Source organism: Salvelinus sp. IW2-2015, linkage group LG5 (assembly GCF_002910315.2).
Source record: "Salvelinus sp. IW2-2015 linkage group LG5, ASM291031v2, whole genome shotgun sequence".
Classification (NCBI taxonomy): domain Eukaryota; kingdom Metazoa; phylum Chordata; class Actinopteri; order Salmoniformes; family Salmonidae; genus Salvelinus; species Salvelinus sp. IW2-2015.
The window spans coordinates 4,124,431-4,140,967 of NC_036844.1; the positions used below are offsets into that span (position 1 = coordinate 4,124,431).

Genomic DNA, 16,537 nt, shown 5'->3' on the forward strand with positions numbered 1-16,537 from the left:
CACCAGGGCCTTAACAATACTGGGAGCTGTGATTTTCCTCAGTGAAATGGCCTCAGGGAAATTAGTTGCAGCGCACATGATGGTTAAGAGAAACTGGTTACCACTCTTTACGTTTGAAAAAAAAAGACCAACACAACTAGAGGTCGACCGATTATGATTTTTCAACGCCGACACCAATTATTGGAGGACCAAAAAAAGCCGACACCGATTAATCGGACGATTTATATTTATACTTCTTTTTTTGTAATAATGAAAACTACAACAATACTGAATGAACAATGAATACTTTTATTTTTACTTAGTATAATACATCAATAAAATCTACTTATTCTCAAATAAATAATGAAACATGTTAAATTTGGTTTAAATAATGCAAAAACAAAGTGTTGGAAAGAAAGTAAAAATGCAATATGTGCCATGTAAAAAAGCTAACATTTAAGTTCCTTGTTCAGAAGATGAGAACATATGAAAGCTAGTGGTTCCTTTTAACATGAGTCTTCAATATTCCCAAGTTTTAGGTTGAAGTTTTAGGTTGTAGTTATTATAGAACTATTTCTCTCTATACCATTTGTATTTCATATACCTTTGACTATTGGATGTTCTAATAGGTACTTTAGTATTGCCAACTAATCTCGGGAGTTGATAGGCTTGAAGTCATAAACAGCGCAATGCTTGAAGCATTGCGAAGAGCTGCTGGCAAACGCAGTAAAGTGCTGTTTGAATGAATGCTTACGAGCCTGCTGCTGCCTACCACCGCTCAGTCAGGCTGCTCTATCAAATCATAGACTTAATTATAATAACACACAGAAATACGAGCCTTCGGTCATTAATATGGTCGAATCTGGAAACTATCATCTCGAAAACAAAACCTTTATTCTTTCAGTGAAATACGGAACCGGTCCGTATTTTATCTAACGGGTGGCATCCATAAGTCTAAATATTGCTGTTACATTGCACAACGTTCAATGTTGTCATAATTATGTAAAATTCTGGAAAATTAGTTCGCAAGGAGCCAGGCGGCCCAAACTGTTGCATATACCCTGACTCTGCGTGCAATGAACGCACGAGAAGTGACACAATTTCCCTAGTTTAATATGGCATGCTAACATTAATTTCTTTTAACTAAATATGCAGGTTTAAAAAATATATACTTCTGTGTATTGATTTTAAGAAAAGCGTTGTTGTTTATGGTTAGGTACACATTGGTGCAACGACAGTGCTTTTTRCGCGAATGCGCTTGTTAAATCACCATGTTAGTTAAATCAGCATGTTAGTGTAACAGTATAACTTTAATACGTCCCCTCGCCCCGACCCGGGCGCGAACCAGGGACCCCTCTGCACACATCACAACGGTCGCCCACGAAGCATCGTTACCCATCGCTCCACAAAAGGCCGCGGCCCTGCAGAGCCAAGGGGCAACACTACTTCAGGTTTCAGAGCAAGTTGACGTAACTGATTGAAACGCTAGTAGCGCGTACCCGCTAACTAGCTAGCCATTTCACATCCGTTACACTCACCCCCTTTCAACCTCCTCCTTTTCCGCAGCACACTAGTGATCCGGGTCACGGCACCAATGTAACAGTATAACTTTAGTACGTCCCCTCGCCGCGACCCGGGCGCGAACCAGGACCCTCTGCACACATCAACAACGGTCGCCCACGAAGCATCGTTACCCATCGCCACAAAGGCCACGGCCCTTGCAGAGCAAGGGGCAACACTACTTCTATGTTCAGAGCAAGTGACGTAACTGATTGAAACGCTAGTACGCGGTACCCGCTAACTAGCTAGCCATTTCACATCCGTTACATTAGTAAAACCCAGCTGGGAGAAGAACTTATTTGTCACATCTTAAAACCAGCAGGATACCACCCTGCATCCCACTGCTGGCTTGCCACTGAAGCTAAGCAGGGTGGGTCCATGGATGGGAAAACAGATGCTGCTGGAAAGTGGTCTTGGAAGGTCAGTAGGAAGCACTCTTTCCTCTGATAATTTTTTTAAAAAAGAGATCCCAGGGCATGATTTTGGCCATTGCCTGTGCAGGGTGCTGTTTTCAGATGGGACGTTAAATGGGTGTCCTGACTCTCTGTAATCCACTAAAGATCCCATGGCACTTATCGTAAGAGTAGGGGTTGTTAACCCTGGTGTCCTGGCTAAATTCCTAATCTGGCCCTCATACCACCATTGGCCACAATCTCCTCAGCTTCCAATTGGCTCATCATTTCGCCCTCCTGTAACTATTCCCCAGGTCGTTGCTGTAAATGAGAATGAGTTCTCAGTCAACATACCTGGTTAAATAAAAATAGTTAACTTAATAGTTATAAGATATATAGCTGGCAAAWWWWWTTACTTTATCACATCTCTTAAATTGCAGGAGTGACTCACGTCAAGAAGCTCCCATTTTGCTTGTTGTGCTTCTTTGTAAACAAACACACGACTGGTTAATACAGCTGTTTTGGGAAACTAGTATTGGTAAGCTTCATAATCAAAAATAATCTAACAGGCAAAATTATAAACGCAATCTGCTTTATCTATTACCTAGAGTTGACTGCAGGCATTTATTTAAAAAGTACTAATATTCAAATGTATGTATTTTTGTAAATGATAGACAAAATTGGAAAATCATACTGAGGGTATTTCAAAATACCCCGGGAAACAGTATACCACCCAAGCCTACTGCACACAAACATTCTTCATTTGCTCACACACACACACACACACATATTCATACTGACTCTACACACAATCATCATATACACTGCTGCTACTCTGTCTGTCATATGTCCTGATGCCTAGTCATCTACCCCTATACATATCTAATCCTACCACTCCAGTATCCCTGCACATTGTAAATATTAGTGGTGTGCCAAAATCAGTATATGGGCAATTTAATGAATATGATTTTGAACAGAGTATTTTTTGTAATTATCTGTGATCAGGAAAAAAAGTAAATGTTTGCATCCTTCTCAGTCAGTCAAGGGAGGTGCTAAATGGTCTAAATAACTCAACTGGCTAGCTTGCCTGTCTGTAAAGAGAAAGGCAAGCTGTGKGTTGATCCTGCTGCTCTGATTGGAAAGACTGAAACTTCATTTCTKCATCCACTCGCTTCATCATTTCACGATTCCTTTTCCTCGCATATTTTCAGTCCGAATCATTTAGATTGCTGCTGCCTGCTACTATGATAAATCACATGGCCAGGACGTTTGCTCTCAAGCTGTCAATGTGCATAATATCTAACAAGTGGGGCAAGGGTAGGGAAAAAATATGAAATGCTAATGCACATTCTGACTGAGTGACCGCAAACTTGGCTACCCCCTGCAGTTTTTTTGCAGTGAGAACATGCAAATCACATTTTATTTGTCACATGCACAGGTGTAGACCTTACAGTGAAATGATTACTTACAAMCCCTTAACCAACAATGCAGTTTTTACAAAAATACATGTTAAGTAAAAAATTTAAGTAACAAATAATTAAAGTGCAGCAGCAAAATAACAACAGCGAGGCTATATACAGGGGGTACCGGTACAGAGTCAATGTGCGGCGGGGACCTGGTTAGTCGAGGTAATATGTACATGTAGGTAGAGTTAAAGTGACTATGCATAGATAAAGAGAGTAGCAGCAGCGTACTGGGGGGGCAATGCAAATAGTCTGGGTAGCCATTTGATTAGCTGTTCAGGAGTCTTCTGGCTTGGGGGTAGAAGCTGCTGAGAAGCCTTTTGGACCTAGACTTGGCGCTACAGTACCACATGCCTAGTCTATGACTAGGGTGGCTGGAGTCTTTTCCCATTTTTAGGGCCTTCCTCTGACACCGCCTGGTACAGAGGTCCTTGATTTTATAAAAAGTTGTTGCACGGCAACTCACGGCCTTCCTGAAGACAAACAACGTATACGAAATGCTTCAATCTGGTTTTAGACCCCATCATAGCACTGAGACTGCACTTGTGAAAGTTGTAAATTATCTTTTAATGGCGTCAGACCGAGGATCTGCATCTGTCCTCATGCTCCTAGAACTTAGTGCTGCTTTTGATACCAATCGATCACCACATTCTTTTGGAGAGATTGGAAACCCAAATTGGTCTACACGGACAAGTTCTGGCCTYTTTTAGATCTTATCTGTKGGGAAGATATCAGTTTGTCTCTGTGAATGGTTTGTCCTCTGACAAATCAACTGTACATTTCGGTGTTCCTCAAGGTTCCGTTTTAGGACCACTATTGTTTTCACTATATATTTTACCTCTTGGGATGTCATTCGAAAACATAATGTTAACRTTCACTGCTATGCGGATGACACACAGCTGTACATTTCATGGTGAAGCCCCAAAATTGCCKTCGCTGGAAGCCTGTGTTTCAGACATAAGGAAGTGGATGGCTGCAAACTTTCTACTTTTAAAATAGGACAAAACAGAGATGCTTGTTCTAGGTCCCAAGAAACAAAGAGATCTGTTGAATCTGACAATTAATCTTGATGGTTATACAGCCGTCTCAAATAAAACTGTGAAGTACCTCGGTGTTACTCTGGACCCTGATCTCTTTTGACGAACATATCAACATTGCAAAAATCAGAAATMTTCTGTCCAAYAATGATGCAGAAAAATMWATCCATGCTTTTGTTACTTCTAGGTTAGACTACTGCAATGCTCTACTTTCCGGCTACCCGGATAAAGCAGTGCTAGCCTCCCTACAAAGGCTTCCTGTTAAGGCAAGGGCTGATTTCAAGGTTTTACTGTTAACCTATAAAGCATTACATGGGCTTGCTCCAACCTATCTTTACGATTTGGTCCTGCCGTACATACCTACACGTACGCTACGGTCACAAGACGCAGGCCTCCTAATTGTCCCTAGAATTTCTAAGCAAACAGCTGGAGGCAAGGCTTTCTCCTATAGAGCTCCATTTTTATGGAATGGTCTGCCTACCCATGTGAGAGACYCAGASTRGGTCTCAACCTTTAAGTCTTTATTGAACACTCATCTCTTCAGTAGGTCCTATGATTGAGTGTAGTCTGGCCCAGGAGTGTGAAGGTGAACGGAAAGGCACTGAAGCACTGGAGCAACGAACCGCCCTTGCTGTCTCTGCCTGGCTAGTTCCCCTCTCTCCACTGGGATTCTCTGCCTCTAACCCTATTACAGGGGCTGAGTCACTGGCTTACTGGTGAGCTTCCATGCCGTCCCTAGGAGGGGTGCGTCACTTGAGTGGGTTGGGTCACTGACGTGGTCTTCCTGTCTGGGTTGGCGCCCCCCCTTGGGGTGTGCCGTGGTGGAGATCTTTGTGGGCTATACTCGGCCTTGTCTCAGGATGGTAAGTTGGTGTTTGAAGATATCCCTCTAGTGGTGTGGGGGCTGTACTTTGGCAAAGTGGGTGGGATTATATCCTGCCTGTTTCTCCTGAACCCTTCTGTCTCAGCCTCCAGTATTTATGCTGCAATAGTTTATGTGTCAGGGGGCTAGGGTCAGTCTGTTATATCTGGAGTAMTTATCCTGTCTTATCCYGTGTCCTGTGTGAATTTAAGTATGCTCTCTCTAATTCTCTCTTTCTTTCTTTCTCTCTCKCTCTCAGAGGACCTGAGCCCTYGGACCATGKCTCAGGARTACCTGGCATGATGACTCCTTGTTGTCCCCAGTCCACCTGGCCGTGCTGCTGCTCCAGTTTCAACTGTTCTGCCTGCGGCTATGAAACCCTGACCTGTTTACTATTACTTGACCATGCTGGTCATTTATGAACATTTGAACATCTTGGCCATGTTCTGTTATAATCTCCACCCGGCACAGCCAGAAGAGGACTGGCCACCCCTTGTTCCTCTCTAGGTTTCTTCCTAYGTTTTGGCCTTTCRAGGGWMTTTTTCCTAGCCACCGTGCTTCTACACCTGCATTGCTTGCTGTCTGGMGTTTTAGGCTGGGTTTCTGTACAGCACTTTGATATATCAGCTGATGTAAGAAGGGCTATATAAATACATTTGATATGGATAGCAGGAAGCTTGGCCCCAGGGAGGTATTTTACGAACATATACTTAGGAATATTGAAACACTTCAGTTTTTCCCCCGATCCCGAGTATCATGTGATCCAATTGTCAACTGTCAATTTACAGATARGATAACGAGTATGGCCATGTCGGCACACCCCTAGTAAATATGGTATTGGCACTGACCCTTCATATAGCTTCCTTACTTTATTGTTCTTATTTCTATTACCCATGTCTTTTGTTCTACTTTACTTTTTAACAGTACTACTGCATTGTTGGGAAAGAGCAAGCAAGGCATTTCACTGTACTAGTGCACGTGAAAATAAAAACTAGAAATGTGTACATTACAATTTCTTGAATATCAGTACAAAGGCATGTCCTTTGGATACATTTTCACTTTATTTCTGTATGAAATTGTTGCACTTGTATCCAAATGAATTACTCAYAAATGAAATTGAAATAGAGATATTAGAGGAAAATACTTGCGTGGACATTTTGTTCTATTTTGATATGAAATAACCTTATATTGATGTGAAATCATTGGAGGCATACTTACACCCTTTGGTCAATAGAATCCCATGGATTACTTGATTTAGGTTTAAGGATAAGGAAGACCCTTTCTTCTCACAAAGTAACCAGTTGGCCGTTTCATTGGTGATGGTGATGGTCACGCTAACAGCCGAGTCATTTATCTTGGTGTACTGCTCTTTGGGCACTGTGACGTTTTTCAACTTCCAGTAGATGTCCTCCGCTGTGGCTTTAGCAGCTTTGTAGAGCACACATGTGGCGGTGAATTCCTTCCCAATTTCCACTGATGGAGATTGTGGGATTATTGTTCCATAGGTGGTGATAGAACCTAGAGAAAACCCATCCATTAAGTCAAATGCTACTAGGAAATGCATGGTGAATTTTACACAGAGGGAAAAGGCCATATGTGGTTGTTTTCATGGTTATTTGGAAACATATCACTAAGGTCAGTACAAAGCTCACTATCATTAAAGCACAGCAACTTAAAAAAGGAAGAAGACGGCTCATTCTAGGGTTTATGTGCAGCAGAGAGGTTAAATCAAAACATATCAGACTGTATGACGCTGTGGAAAAGAGCACCTGCTAAGCAGCACTTCATGACAAAAATTGTTATTGAAATGTAGTGGTACACTTACTGTAGGTGGGCCTACAGGCCAGCCATACCAAGGACAGAAGCTGCAGCAAACGGTATGATGACTTGTCCATGATGCCTGAGGGAAGATTCAGAAATTCACAGACTCGCCAAGCCTAGCCTACATTTTATCGCAAACCATTTCCCCCCCAATGAATTGCTAGTGTTGGGGAGCAGTTAAATTACTAGTGGAACTACATGATGTAGTTAACTACGTTTTGCAGTAGTTGTGGTAGTTAAAGAGATACTTTGAGATGTTGTCAATGAGGCCTTTTGTCTACTTCCCCAGTCAGATTAACATGTGGATACCATTTTTATGTCTCTCTGTCCAGTATGCAGAAAGTTAGAGGTAGTTTCACGAGCCAATGCTAACCAGGGTTAGCATAATGACTTGAAGTCTACGGGTATCTGCTAGCATATACCCATAGACTTCCAGTCATTTCGTTAATGCTAGTTAGCAATTGCGCTAGCACTAATTAGCAACTTCCTTGAAACCCCACGCATAGACAAACATTTTATCCACGAGTTCATCTGACTCTGGGGAAGTAAAGGGACTCATTGCCAAAATCGCTCAGTATCCCTTTAAACTAAATAATATTTGCAGTGTTTTCAGTAGGTAATTACCTTTTTGCCAGGTAACAGTGTAGCTAAGTACTGGAAATACACAGTACTTTTTTTACAAAAACAACAGAAAATATGGGTGAAGTAGGCATCAGACCCGCCGAATTCTGACTTGAAACATAGTTTTGGGGTTAAATAGACTAAATTACACATTCTGTTAACATCTGACTCCAGAGTGATCAGTCTTTCAATTTGTGGTCTATGACATTTCAGATTTAGACACCAAAATGTATCACAAAGTAGTTTGGATGTAGTGATCTACTTTAAAAGATGCACTATGCCAAAATCGCTCTGCCATTTCCTGGTTGTTAAAATTCTAATAGGTCGCCGAATTTCAGTTTGTGTGACAAAACAAGCACGTATAATGTAGAGAATCACTGTACCATCTAAACCACTGAAATATACTTTCAATAACCCAAAACATTGCATTTTCAGCTGTTTGAAGCTGGTGTACAAACCCAAAAGAGGCAAAAACAAAACTTAAGAACCGGAAGTTTAGAAATAGCGCACATAGAACAGATATACCGCTTCTTAGGCTTGCTTCAATGAGAATGACAGATCTATAACACACATTTCTATGTGAATTTGTTCAGGTCGCCCAAAAAGTTGCATATTGCAGCTTTAACTAAACTATATTTTTCTTAAGAGTAGCTTTAGATGTAGCTTAACTTCTTCTAGTGTGAAGTAATTGGTAGCTTTCTGAGCAGCTTCCCCAACACTTAATTGCTGACTGACGGTAGCTACAAAAGTTTGTGAACAGCTAATTTCCTCAAGGACAGGCCTCTTGCGTGTAGGACTTTTTTGTAGCTATGTGTCAGCAAAGCTAGTCATATCACTACAGAATATTATTATGAAACTTATTTTCAAACTACAATAAATAAAGCTTTGGAGGAACACTGTCATAACACCATAGCTGCTACAGTTTGGGATGCACGATATATCGGAATCGGCCGATAATAGCTAAAAATGCCAGCATCGGTTATCGGCACGATGTCTATTTTAACGCCGATGTGGAAAACCGGTGTCAAAGCGAACGTGCATACCTATATTACGTAGGTACATGGCATAATGACGCCACGTAAAATGTTTGCGCTACATGTGCAACACAGCATTCCTAACCTAGCCCACAATGTCTGCTGTGTGCATCGAGCAGTCAACAAGTCGAGCAGTCATTTGAAAAAGTAAGAAAATTTCAGCAACACAACTCAAAAGGTGAAATCCATTAAATGCCAAGATAATGGAATTCATTGCCCTTGACAATCAACCATTCTCTGTCGTGGGTGATGTTGGCTTTCGCAACTGGTCGAGCACCAGTACACACTACCAAGTGCGCGATTTTTCAGATGTTGCCCTACCAGATACACAGTAATAGCGTCACTGCTATTAGCTTCACGACATACTATGGAACGCCGTTTGGGTCTTTGCGTGTAAAAAAAGATACACGTCAAATAACACTTTGACGCGTTAAATATGTTTTTAATTTGACCCATCAAATAACAGTTCTATTATAGTGTTCGGAATTTGCACATTGCAAGCCAAGCGCCACCACTACTATCAGTAGCACTGTCAAATCTGCACAAAAAAGTCTGCAAAAAAGCAAACACCGGCCACGAATGATGCGTTTGCAATACCGTGTTAGTAATAAAGCATTATTTGTTCGACCGCAACTTCTGGGGTAGCTAGCTTTAGCTTTGTACCTAGCTAGCACCAACACAACCAGCCTGAAAGCAATGACTAGTAGAAACTGCAGTCATTTTCATTATTCTTAGCAATCCTTGTGAGTAATTATTAGCTAGGTAGCCACTTGTTGTTCGCCTATTGAAAATGAACTTCAGTTCATGAAAATAAATAGCTAGGCAGCTGTTGCCCAAAACTAACGTTATAAGCAGTCAGCTAGCTTCATCTGGCTAGTGATGCTCGACCGGCCCTTGTAATGTGTTGTGAAGCTAGCCACTATAAGGATTAGGCACAATAATGGAATTTGCGGTTTGCCTTTAAAATAAAAAGTACCTATTTGAAAGTGATGCAGAAGGTTACAATTAGTGGGATCATGCCATATTTAGACTAGATAATGTTAAACAAGGTTGGAATGTGAAGCAACAAAATGGGGTATCAGTCTACCCACAGAACACAACTGTGAAGAGTTTACACAAATATTAGCATTGTAGCTCTTATTGCGGAACTGTGACTGTGTGAAATCCCCTCTCCAGTCAGCCTATTGTGTGTATTGACATTCATATTGCACTGTACAGCTTTACCTAAGGATTGGGGATCAATGAAATGGGGTATCAGTCTACTCAATTTCCAAAATATTTTTTCCCAACGTCCTCCTCAGAGTTATCAGACTCCAAAACATCCACACAGTTTTGTTTTCATAGGGAAAGTGTTCAATACACATAGGTTGACAATACATGTGGCTCAATTCACAGTTGTTTCAGAGTCCCGCAATAAGAGCTATAACGCTAATGTTCTCTGGGTGTCACTGAGTAGACTGATACCCTATGTCATTGATCCACAATCCATAGGTAAGGCTGTACAGTGAAATAAGTATGCCCCCAATGCAATTCTAAAGTCTAATACAACCAGTGTGATTTCAACAGATTTTTGTCAAATTAACAATGTATTGTCTTATGTTGATTTTTAATAATATTCCAACCTCGTTTAGCCTGATCTGTTCAATTATGGCATAATTCTACTATTTGTATTCATTTGCATCACTATCAATGACTTACTTTTATTTTGAAGGCTAACCGCAAAGTCCACTATTGTGGCTAATTATTATTGTGGCTAGCTTCACATAGATGGGTCCGACCACCATTAATCAAATAAGAACTGTCTTATAAATGAGGGTTATTTTAGATGACACCTAGCTATATAGTTAGCTAGCCAACTATGGCTACTGAAACAGATTGTCATTTTGCTATGTTTTGCTATGTTTTGGGGGAAGAACATTGTTTTGGGGGAAGAACATGAGCTATCTTTTTTTTAATGACCAGCACTGTAGGTGGGCGAGACAACTTTACCAGCATTATAGCATACATATCGATGAATCGCTGTGACATATGAAATACGTGTGATAGTGTAATCAATGTGTAATAACTACGTAAAAAATGTATGAACACGTTAAATTATTATGTGGCGTGCAATCATATTCAGGTCCTGATTGGTCAACAAGCTTATTTGACACGTCTTTTTTGACACGCAAAGACCCAACGGCGTTCCATAGAAGTCCTGGTTGAGAATGAAACAACTGAACAAATGAAACAGCACAGCAAGTAAGTGAAATAAATAGGTTTTGATTATGTTTCACTGGTAATGGGGACATATGTAAATGCCAACAAAATTACCTTTTGGTCAGTGTGTGTGTGTAACCTTTAACTAGGCAAGTCAGTTAAGAACACATTTTTATTTACAATGACGGCCTACCCCGGCCAAACCCGGACGACGCCCTATGGGACTCCCAATCACGGCCAGATGTGATACAGCCTGGATTCGAACCAGGAACTGTAGTGACACTGCTGTGTCCATATATGTGTGTGTGTTAACTATTTAACTGTACTAGAACGCTTTAAAAAAAATGACAATAAAAAATAAATCGGGAATCAGGTTTTTTGGCAAGGAAAATGTTGGTATCAGCCAAAAATGTAATATCGGTGCATCACTAACTACCGTACAACAACAACAGCGGTGTAGCCTATTTGTGTTGTGTAATTCATTGGTGAGGCATGCACCCATATCACTGGCACATGGGCTCACCACATGTTCTTCTGTATTCAGTACTTTACCAATAAGTAGTAACTTACCCGTTTAGTTTTATGAGGGCCTCACTGACTACTCTCACTAGGGACTATAGGAAATGGAACCAATGATAAAGCTACTACCAGACAGCTAAGTTAGTTGTAGATAAAACACAAAATCTATGCATAGATAGCTTGCTAGTTATGTTATGAACAAACAGTAGCTAGCTAAGAAAGTCTGTTAAATGACTAAAATGTAAACATAAACTAGGCCTCTATGTGAAAGCGTGGCAATAACTTATTAACTTTTCGTTAATTCACAGATCTACTCCTCTGATGACATGGCAGGCAGAACACTCCTGAAAACAAACTGCTCAGCAAAGCAAAGGCTCTATTGAGAGATACCAGATTATTTATTTTTTTAAAGCTCATTTTCAGTGTCTGTGTTTATATGTTAAGGGGGTGTTACTTTGGCAGATAATGTCATTATGTCATAATGTCAAAGGTCAAAATATATTTTTATAATGAACTAAATGTAGGTGTTTTTGGTTTATGTCAGTTTCATTGTTTGTTATGCTATGAATTGTTATTTTATGGTTGTAAGTGATCAAATGAACTAGAACATTTTATATTTTACAATTCTGAGTAATTACTACTTTAGTAAGGATATACACATTATTCAGTACTACTGCAGCTGCTAAATAATTCCAATAGACGGCACCATAAGACCACAAATTAAATTTCAGAAGATTAGTTCTCTCCCTGAATTCACCACTCCCCTGCGCGCTTTTGTCTGTCCCAGATTACTGTGAAGTAATATAATGATGATTCATGTTTATTATGAACTGTATTTAATGCTCATGTTTTGATATTATACTTCATTACTATAACTTATCAATAAGCCTGAACATTAATTCAGTCACTTCTGGTCGACAAAAACGTATTTTAAAATTCATCAACCAGCATCGACCCGCTCTGCCTTCTCGCACAAGTAGCCAACTCAACAAGCCCCGCCAAAAAGCTTGTGGTGTCAGCGAGCACTGCCTTCTCGTGAGGGTTGCATGATGTAATTCATTGGCAGGCTTAAAGATGCACTTGTCTTCTCTATTCCGAGGCTGTTTACTCTCAATATGAGATATTAGGATGATTAAAAAAAAAAATATATATATATATATATATATATATATATATATATATAATTTATGTGTACTAGGGTTGAGGTTAGCGCATTGGCTACTGAATATTTGGCCGGGGTTCAATACCTGCTATGGTCACTTTTTTCTTGCTCTCCCAAAAGCAACACAGGCCTAATACACGATATATAGCTAACTGTAAAGTAATGAGTGACCATTTTAGAAAAATATGAGACATATAGTCTTTGGTTACATGCTATTTCATATGAATTATAGTGTTGCTTGTAACCTATAACTGATTCTTCGTGGTCTTATGCTGCAGTCTATGGGAAATATTTAGCAAGTCATTCTAATGACATAAAGACATTGGTGAGGCAGCTGAGAAATTGTGTATTTTTGTTGTTAATTCCTTAGATCAGTCTCAAACCTGCCCCACACCAATTCCTGGACTTCCACAGAAGTTACAAGGTCACCCAGTTCAAACTAAATTTGAAAAATAAAACATAAAATGTGGTTTGTTTATCAAGTCTTCTGCCTTGCAATAATAAATATAATTTAAAAACTAACAACAAAAAACAGCAAAATGCTTAGACAGGTTTTGATTAACAAAATAATCAAAATGCTATTTAGTACTATATGGTATTTACTATGATAATATTATTACTAAAATAGATTATAAAAGTATTCTAGGCTACCCTACCCTAGAATTAGGATTAAGGATAATAGGTTATACGTGCATCTGCTGATGTAAAAAGGGCTTTATAAATCAATTTGATTGACTGGTAGCTTTAGGGTATTTAAGGCAAAAAAGAGTATGTTTATAGCTCTATTGCTCCCCCTGTGGCCTTGTGTGTACTACATACCTCCTTCGCGACACTTGCTAGGCTCATAATCTGAGGTAGCAACTGCGTCAGATCCACAAAACCAATGAGCTAGACCCATCCACTTCGTTTGCAACTCAGTGAATCTGCGTAGTGTTCGCTCAAGTCGATCCCTACGAATTTAGATTGACGCATATTAAATTAGCCCGGCAGTAATTAGAAACAACAAATCGTAAAAAAAGGTTATTTCTTGATTAAAAAAATGTATTCTGGCTTTTTAAATGTGCCACATCTTGAAAGAGGACAGGAWCATGCGTTTTGTTTAGGTTTTACACCTTTTTCTAAAGAAAAATCTGGTTAAACATGACCAGAAAATATTTAACGTCTGATGGGCACACCTCAGCCATTGCTAGTAATGCGTGTACACAGACGAACAGTGAGCTCGCCAAGTAGCTGTAACCTTGTTAATAACTAGTTCATTGCTTCAGCCATGGAGCCCAGTTAAATAATATTACCTTTTGTCCCAGCTGCTTGCCGTAGTTTTTAAATAATCACGAAATAACGCCTTATTTTAGGGTGGTGCCAACAACTACTAGTTATATTGATTACGGTGGCACGAACTCACTTTCCGATAGTTACATTTCCAGGTATGTTGGCAACGAGACCAGCCCAGGTTAAACTTTTAGGCTTTCCTCGGGTAACTTATTATTAATAAGAATAAATGTCATGTGTCCAGCCTAAGACTAGCTGTTGGCGCCAGCTATTGCCATATAGTATTGAGAATCCCAATAAAAAATGACTAACTACTTCAAAAGAAAGACAATCTTATTTCGCTGTCTAGACACTTGCTATATAACGTTACCTCCATCAGAATGATAAAGAGCTATACAATAAGAATATTACTTGATAATTTTAAATAGCTAGCTACTGTAGCTAGCACGGACATTTTTGGAGAAAAAAAACATCGATGGATCAATTTCTAATTCCGGGAAACACAAACACGGGAATGTCATATTTGCAGAACCCCTATTCGACTATATACAACAAAACCACGAAAATAGGTCCGTAACAGCCTGTTAAACAGTGCCCGACATGCTATGACAAACAAACAAAAAAACTCACCTTTAATTTATTTACTTGTTGGGTTAATGTATACGAGCTAGTTAACGTTAGCTGCGTAAAGATATGTAGATTTCACATCATTTAGCTTAAACTATAAGATTGCACGTCTGGGTCTGTCTTCTCTTTCCCAGTTCCAGTATATTGCATAACCACGAGTTTCAATACATCGCCTTGCAGCTACAAACATAACGATTGATCTAAGTATCTGTCTAGTTTGTCAACGACTTGTTTAGAGATCTGCGCAGAATTGCTGCTCTTTTGATTTGCCAGGAGAAACGTCTGTCACACAACTACTAACCAATCAAGACGCTAGATTGTTTCGCATTACTGTTTTCCAGTAAATCTGCACCCACTTGCCCGAATTGCTCCAATATGTGCCAGGCCATGACGGAGCTTGGTTTGACTGCTTTGTCTGCGGCTGAATCATTATGTACCTGACGCTACAAGCTCAACAACAAGCACTGTTTAATGCTTTGCTTAATAAATATCCGAACCAAAAACAGAGTAAGCTATGGAAAATGGTATAAATGAAGTGGGTTAATGGCAGGACAGTGCTACCCTGTCTCTCCTTCATGTGTGAACAAATGCCGTGCATGTTGAGGTGATGACTCACCTGACTAAATGTGACCTGAGACTGTGTGGCCTCCAACCACGAGACTAGCAGCCCACTGAGTTAAAGCCTTTAGGTATGAGCTTGCTTGGGGGAGCTAACACAAGTCTTCAGGTCTCAGGTAAGCTTTTAATTGTACAAAAAAAATGCTCTCAGTCAGAATAGTAATAATGTTGAATCATAAATGTTTATGATGTTCAGGATAATTAAGTTGATCAAGCATAGACAAACGTATGTTTCATCTCCCTGACACAACTGAAAAATATCAGAACGCAGCCAAAAATAATACAACATTTTATTCATTTTTGCAAAACAGTCACATGACAGTCTTAATTTCAAAAGTGCATGAAAATCAAACAGTACACAGTGCATGCGTTGAATTGTAGAGTGTCCATCACCAAGTACAGTATAAATGTGTACAAATAGGATGCTGTTTATTAGCAAATGTTTGCAAAGTCTGGAGCAATTTACTGTGGCATACAGAGTTCCTTTTTGAGTTTAGTCATGTTGAGGTGTCACTACAGCCTGGGTTTTGTCTAACAACTAATATATACTATATATACAAAAGTATGTGGACACCCCTTCAAATGAGTGAATTCAGCTTTTTCAGCCACACCCGTTAATGACAGGTGTATAAAATTGAGCGCACAGCCACTCCATAGACAAACATTGGCAGTAGAATGGCCTTACTGAAGAGCTCAGTGACTTTCAACGTGGCACCGTCATAGTATGACACCTTTCCAACAAGTCAGTTTGTTACATTTCTACCCTGCTAGAGCTGCCATGGTCAACTGTAAGTGCTGTTATTGTGAAGTGAAAACATTTAGTAGCGACAACAGCTCAGCCGTGAAGTGGTAGGCCACACAAGCTCACAGAATGGGACCGCTGAGTGCTGAAGCGTGTAAAAAATCATCTGTCCTCGTTTGCAACACTCACTACTGAGTTCCAAACTGCCTCTGGAAGCAACATCAGCACAATAACTGTTCGTCGGGAGCTTCATGAAATGGGTTTCAATGGCCGAATAGACGCATACAAGCCTAAGATCACCATGCACAATGCCAAGCGTCAGCTGGAGTGGTATAAAGCTCACCGCCATTGAACTCTGAAGGAGTGGAAAAGCGTTCTCTAGAGTGATGAATAATGCTTCACCATCTGGTAGTCCGTCGGACATTTCTGGGTTTCGCGGATGCCAGGAGAACGTTACCTGCCCCAAGACATAGTGCCAACAGTACAGTTTGGTGGAGGAGGAATAGCAGTTTTTCATGGTTTGGGCTAGGCCTCTTAGTTCCAGTGAAGGGAAATCTTAATGCTACAGCATAAAATGACATTCTAGACGATTCTGTGCTTCCAATTGTTGGGGAAGGACCTTTCCTGTTTCA

The 16,537-nt window shown here is 40.1% G+C and overlaps 1 protein-coding gene across 1 annotated transcript in view; it reads right to left on the reverse strand.

The window, feature by feature from the left end:
- Positions 1 to 14,733, reverse strand: part of LOC111963817 (interleukin-6 receptor subunit beta) — a 71,871-nt gene extending 57,138 nt beyond the window's left edge. The window contains exons 1-3 of the mRNA XM_023987358.2: positions 14,549 to 14,733; positions 7,119 to 7,193; positions 6,512 to 6,811 (exon numbers count right to left, since the gene is read on the reverse strand). Of these exons, the coding sequence (XP_023843126.1) occupies positions 6,512 to 6,811; positions 7,119 to 7,188 (370 nt within the window). The 5' untranslated portion in view covers positions 7,189 to 7,193; positions 14,549 to 14,733. The remainder of the gene's footprint in view (positions 1 to 6,511; positions 6,812 to 7,118; positions 7,194 to 14,548) is intronic.
- Positions 14,734 to 16,537: the final 1,804 nt, after the last annotated feature.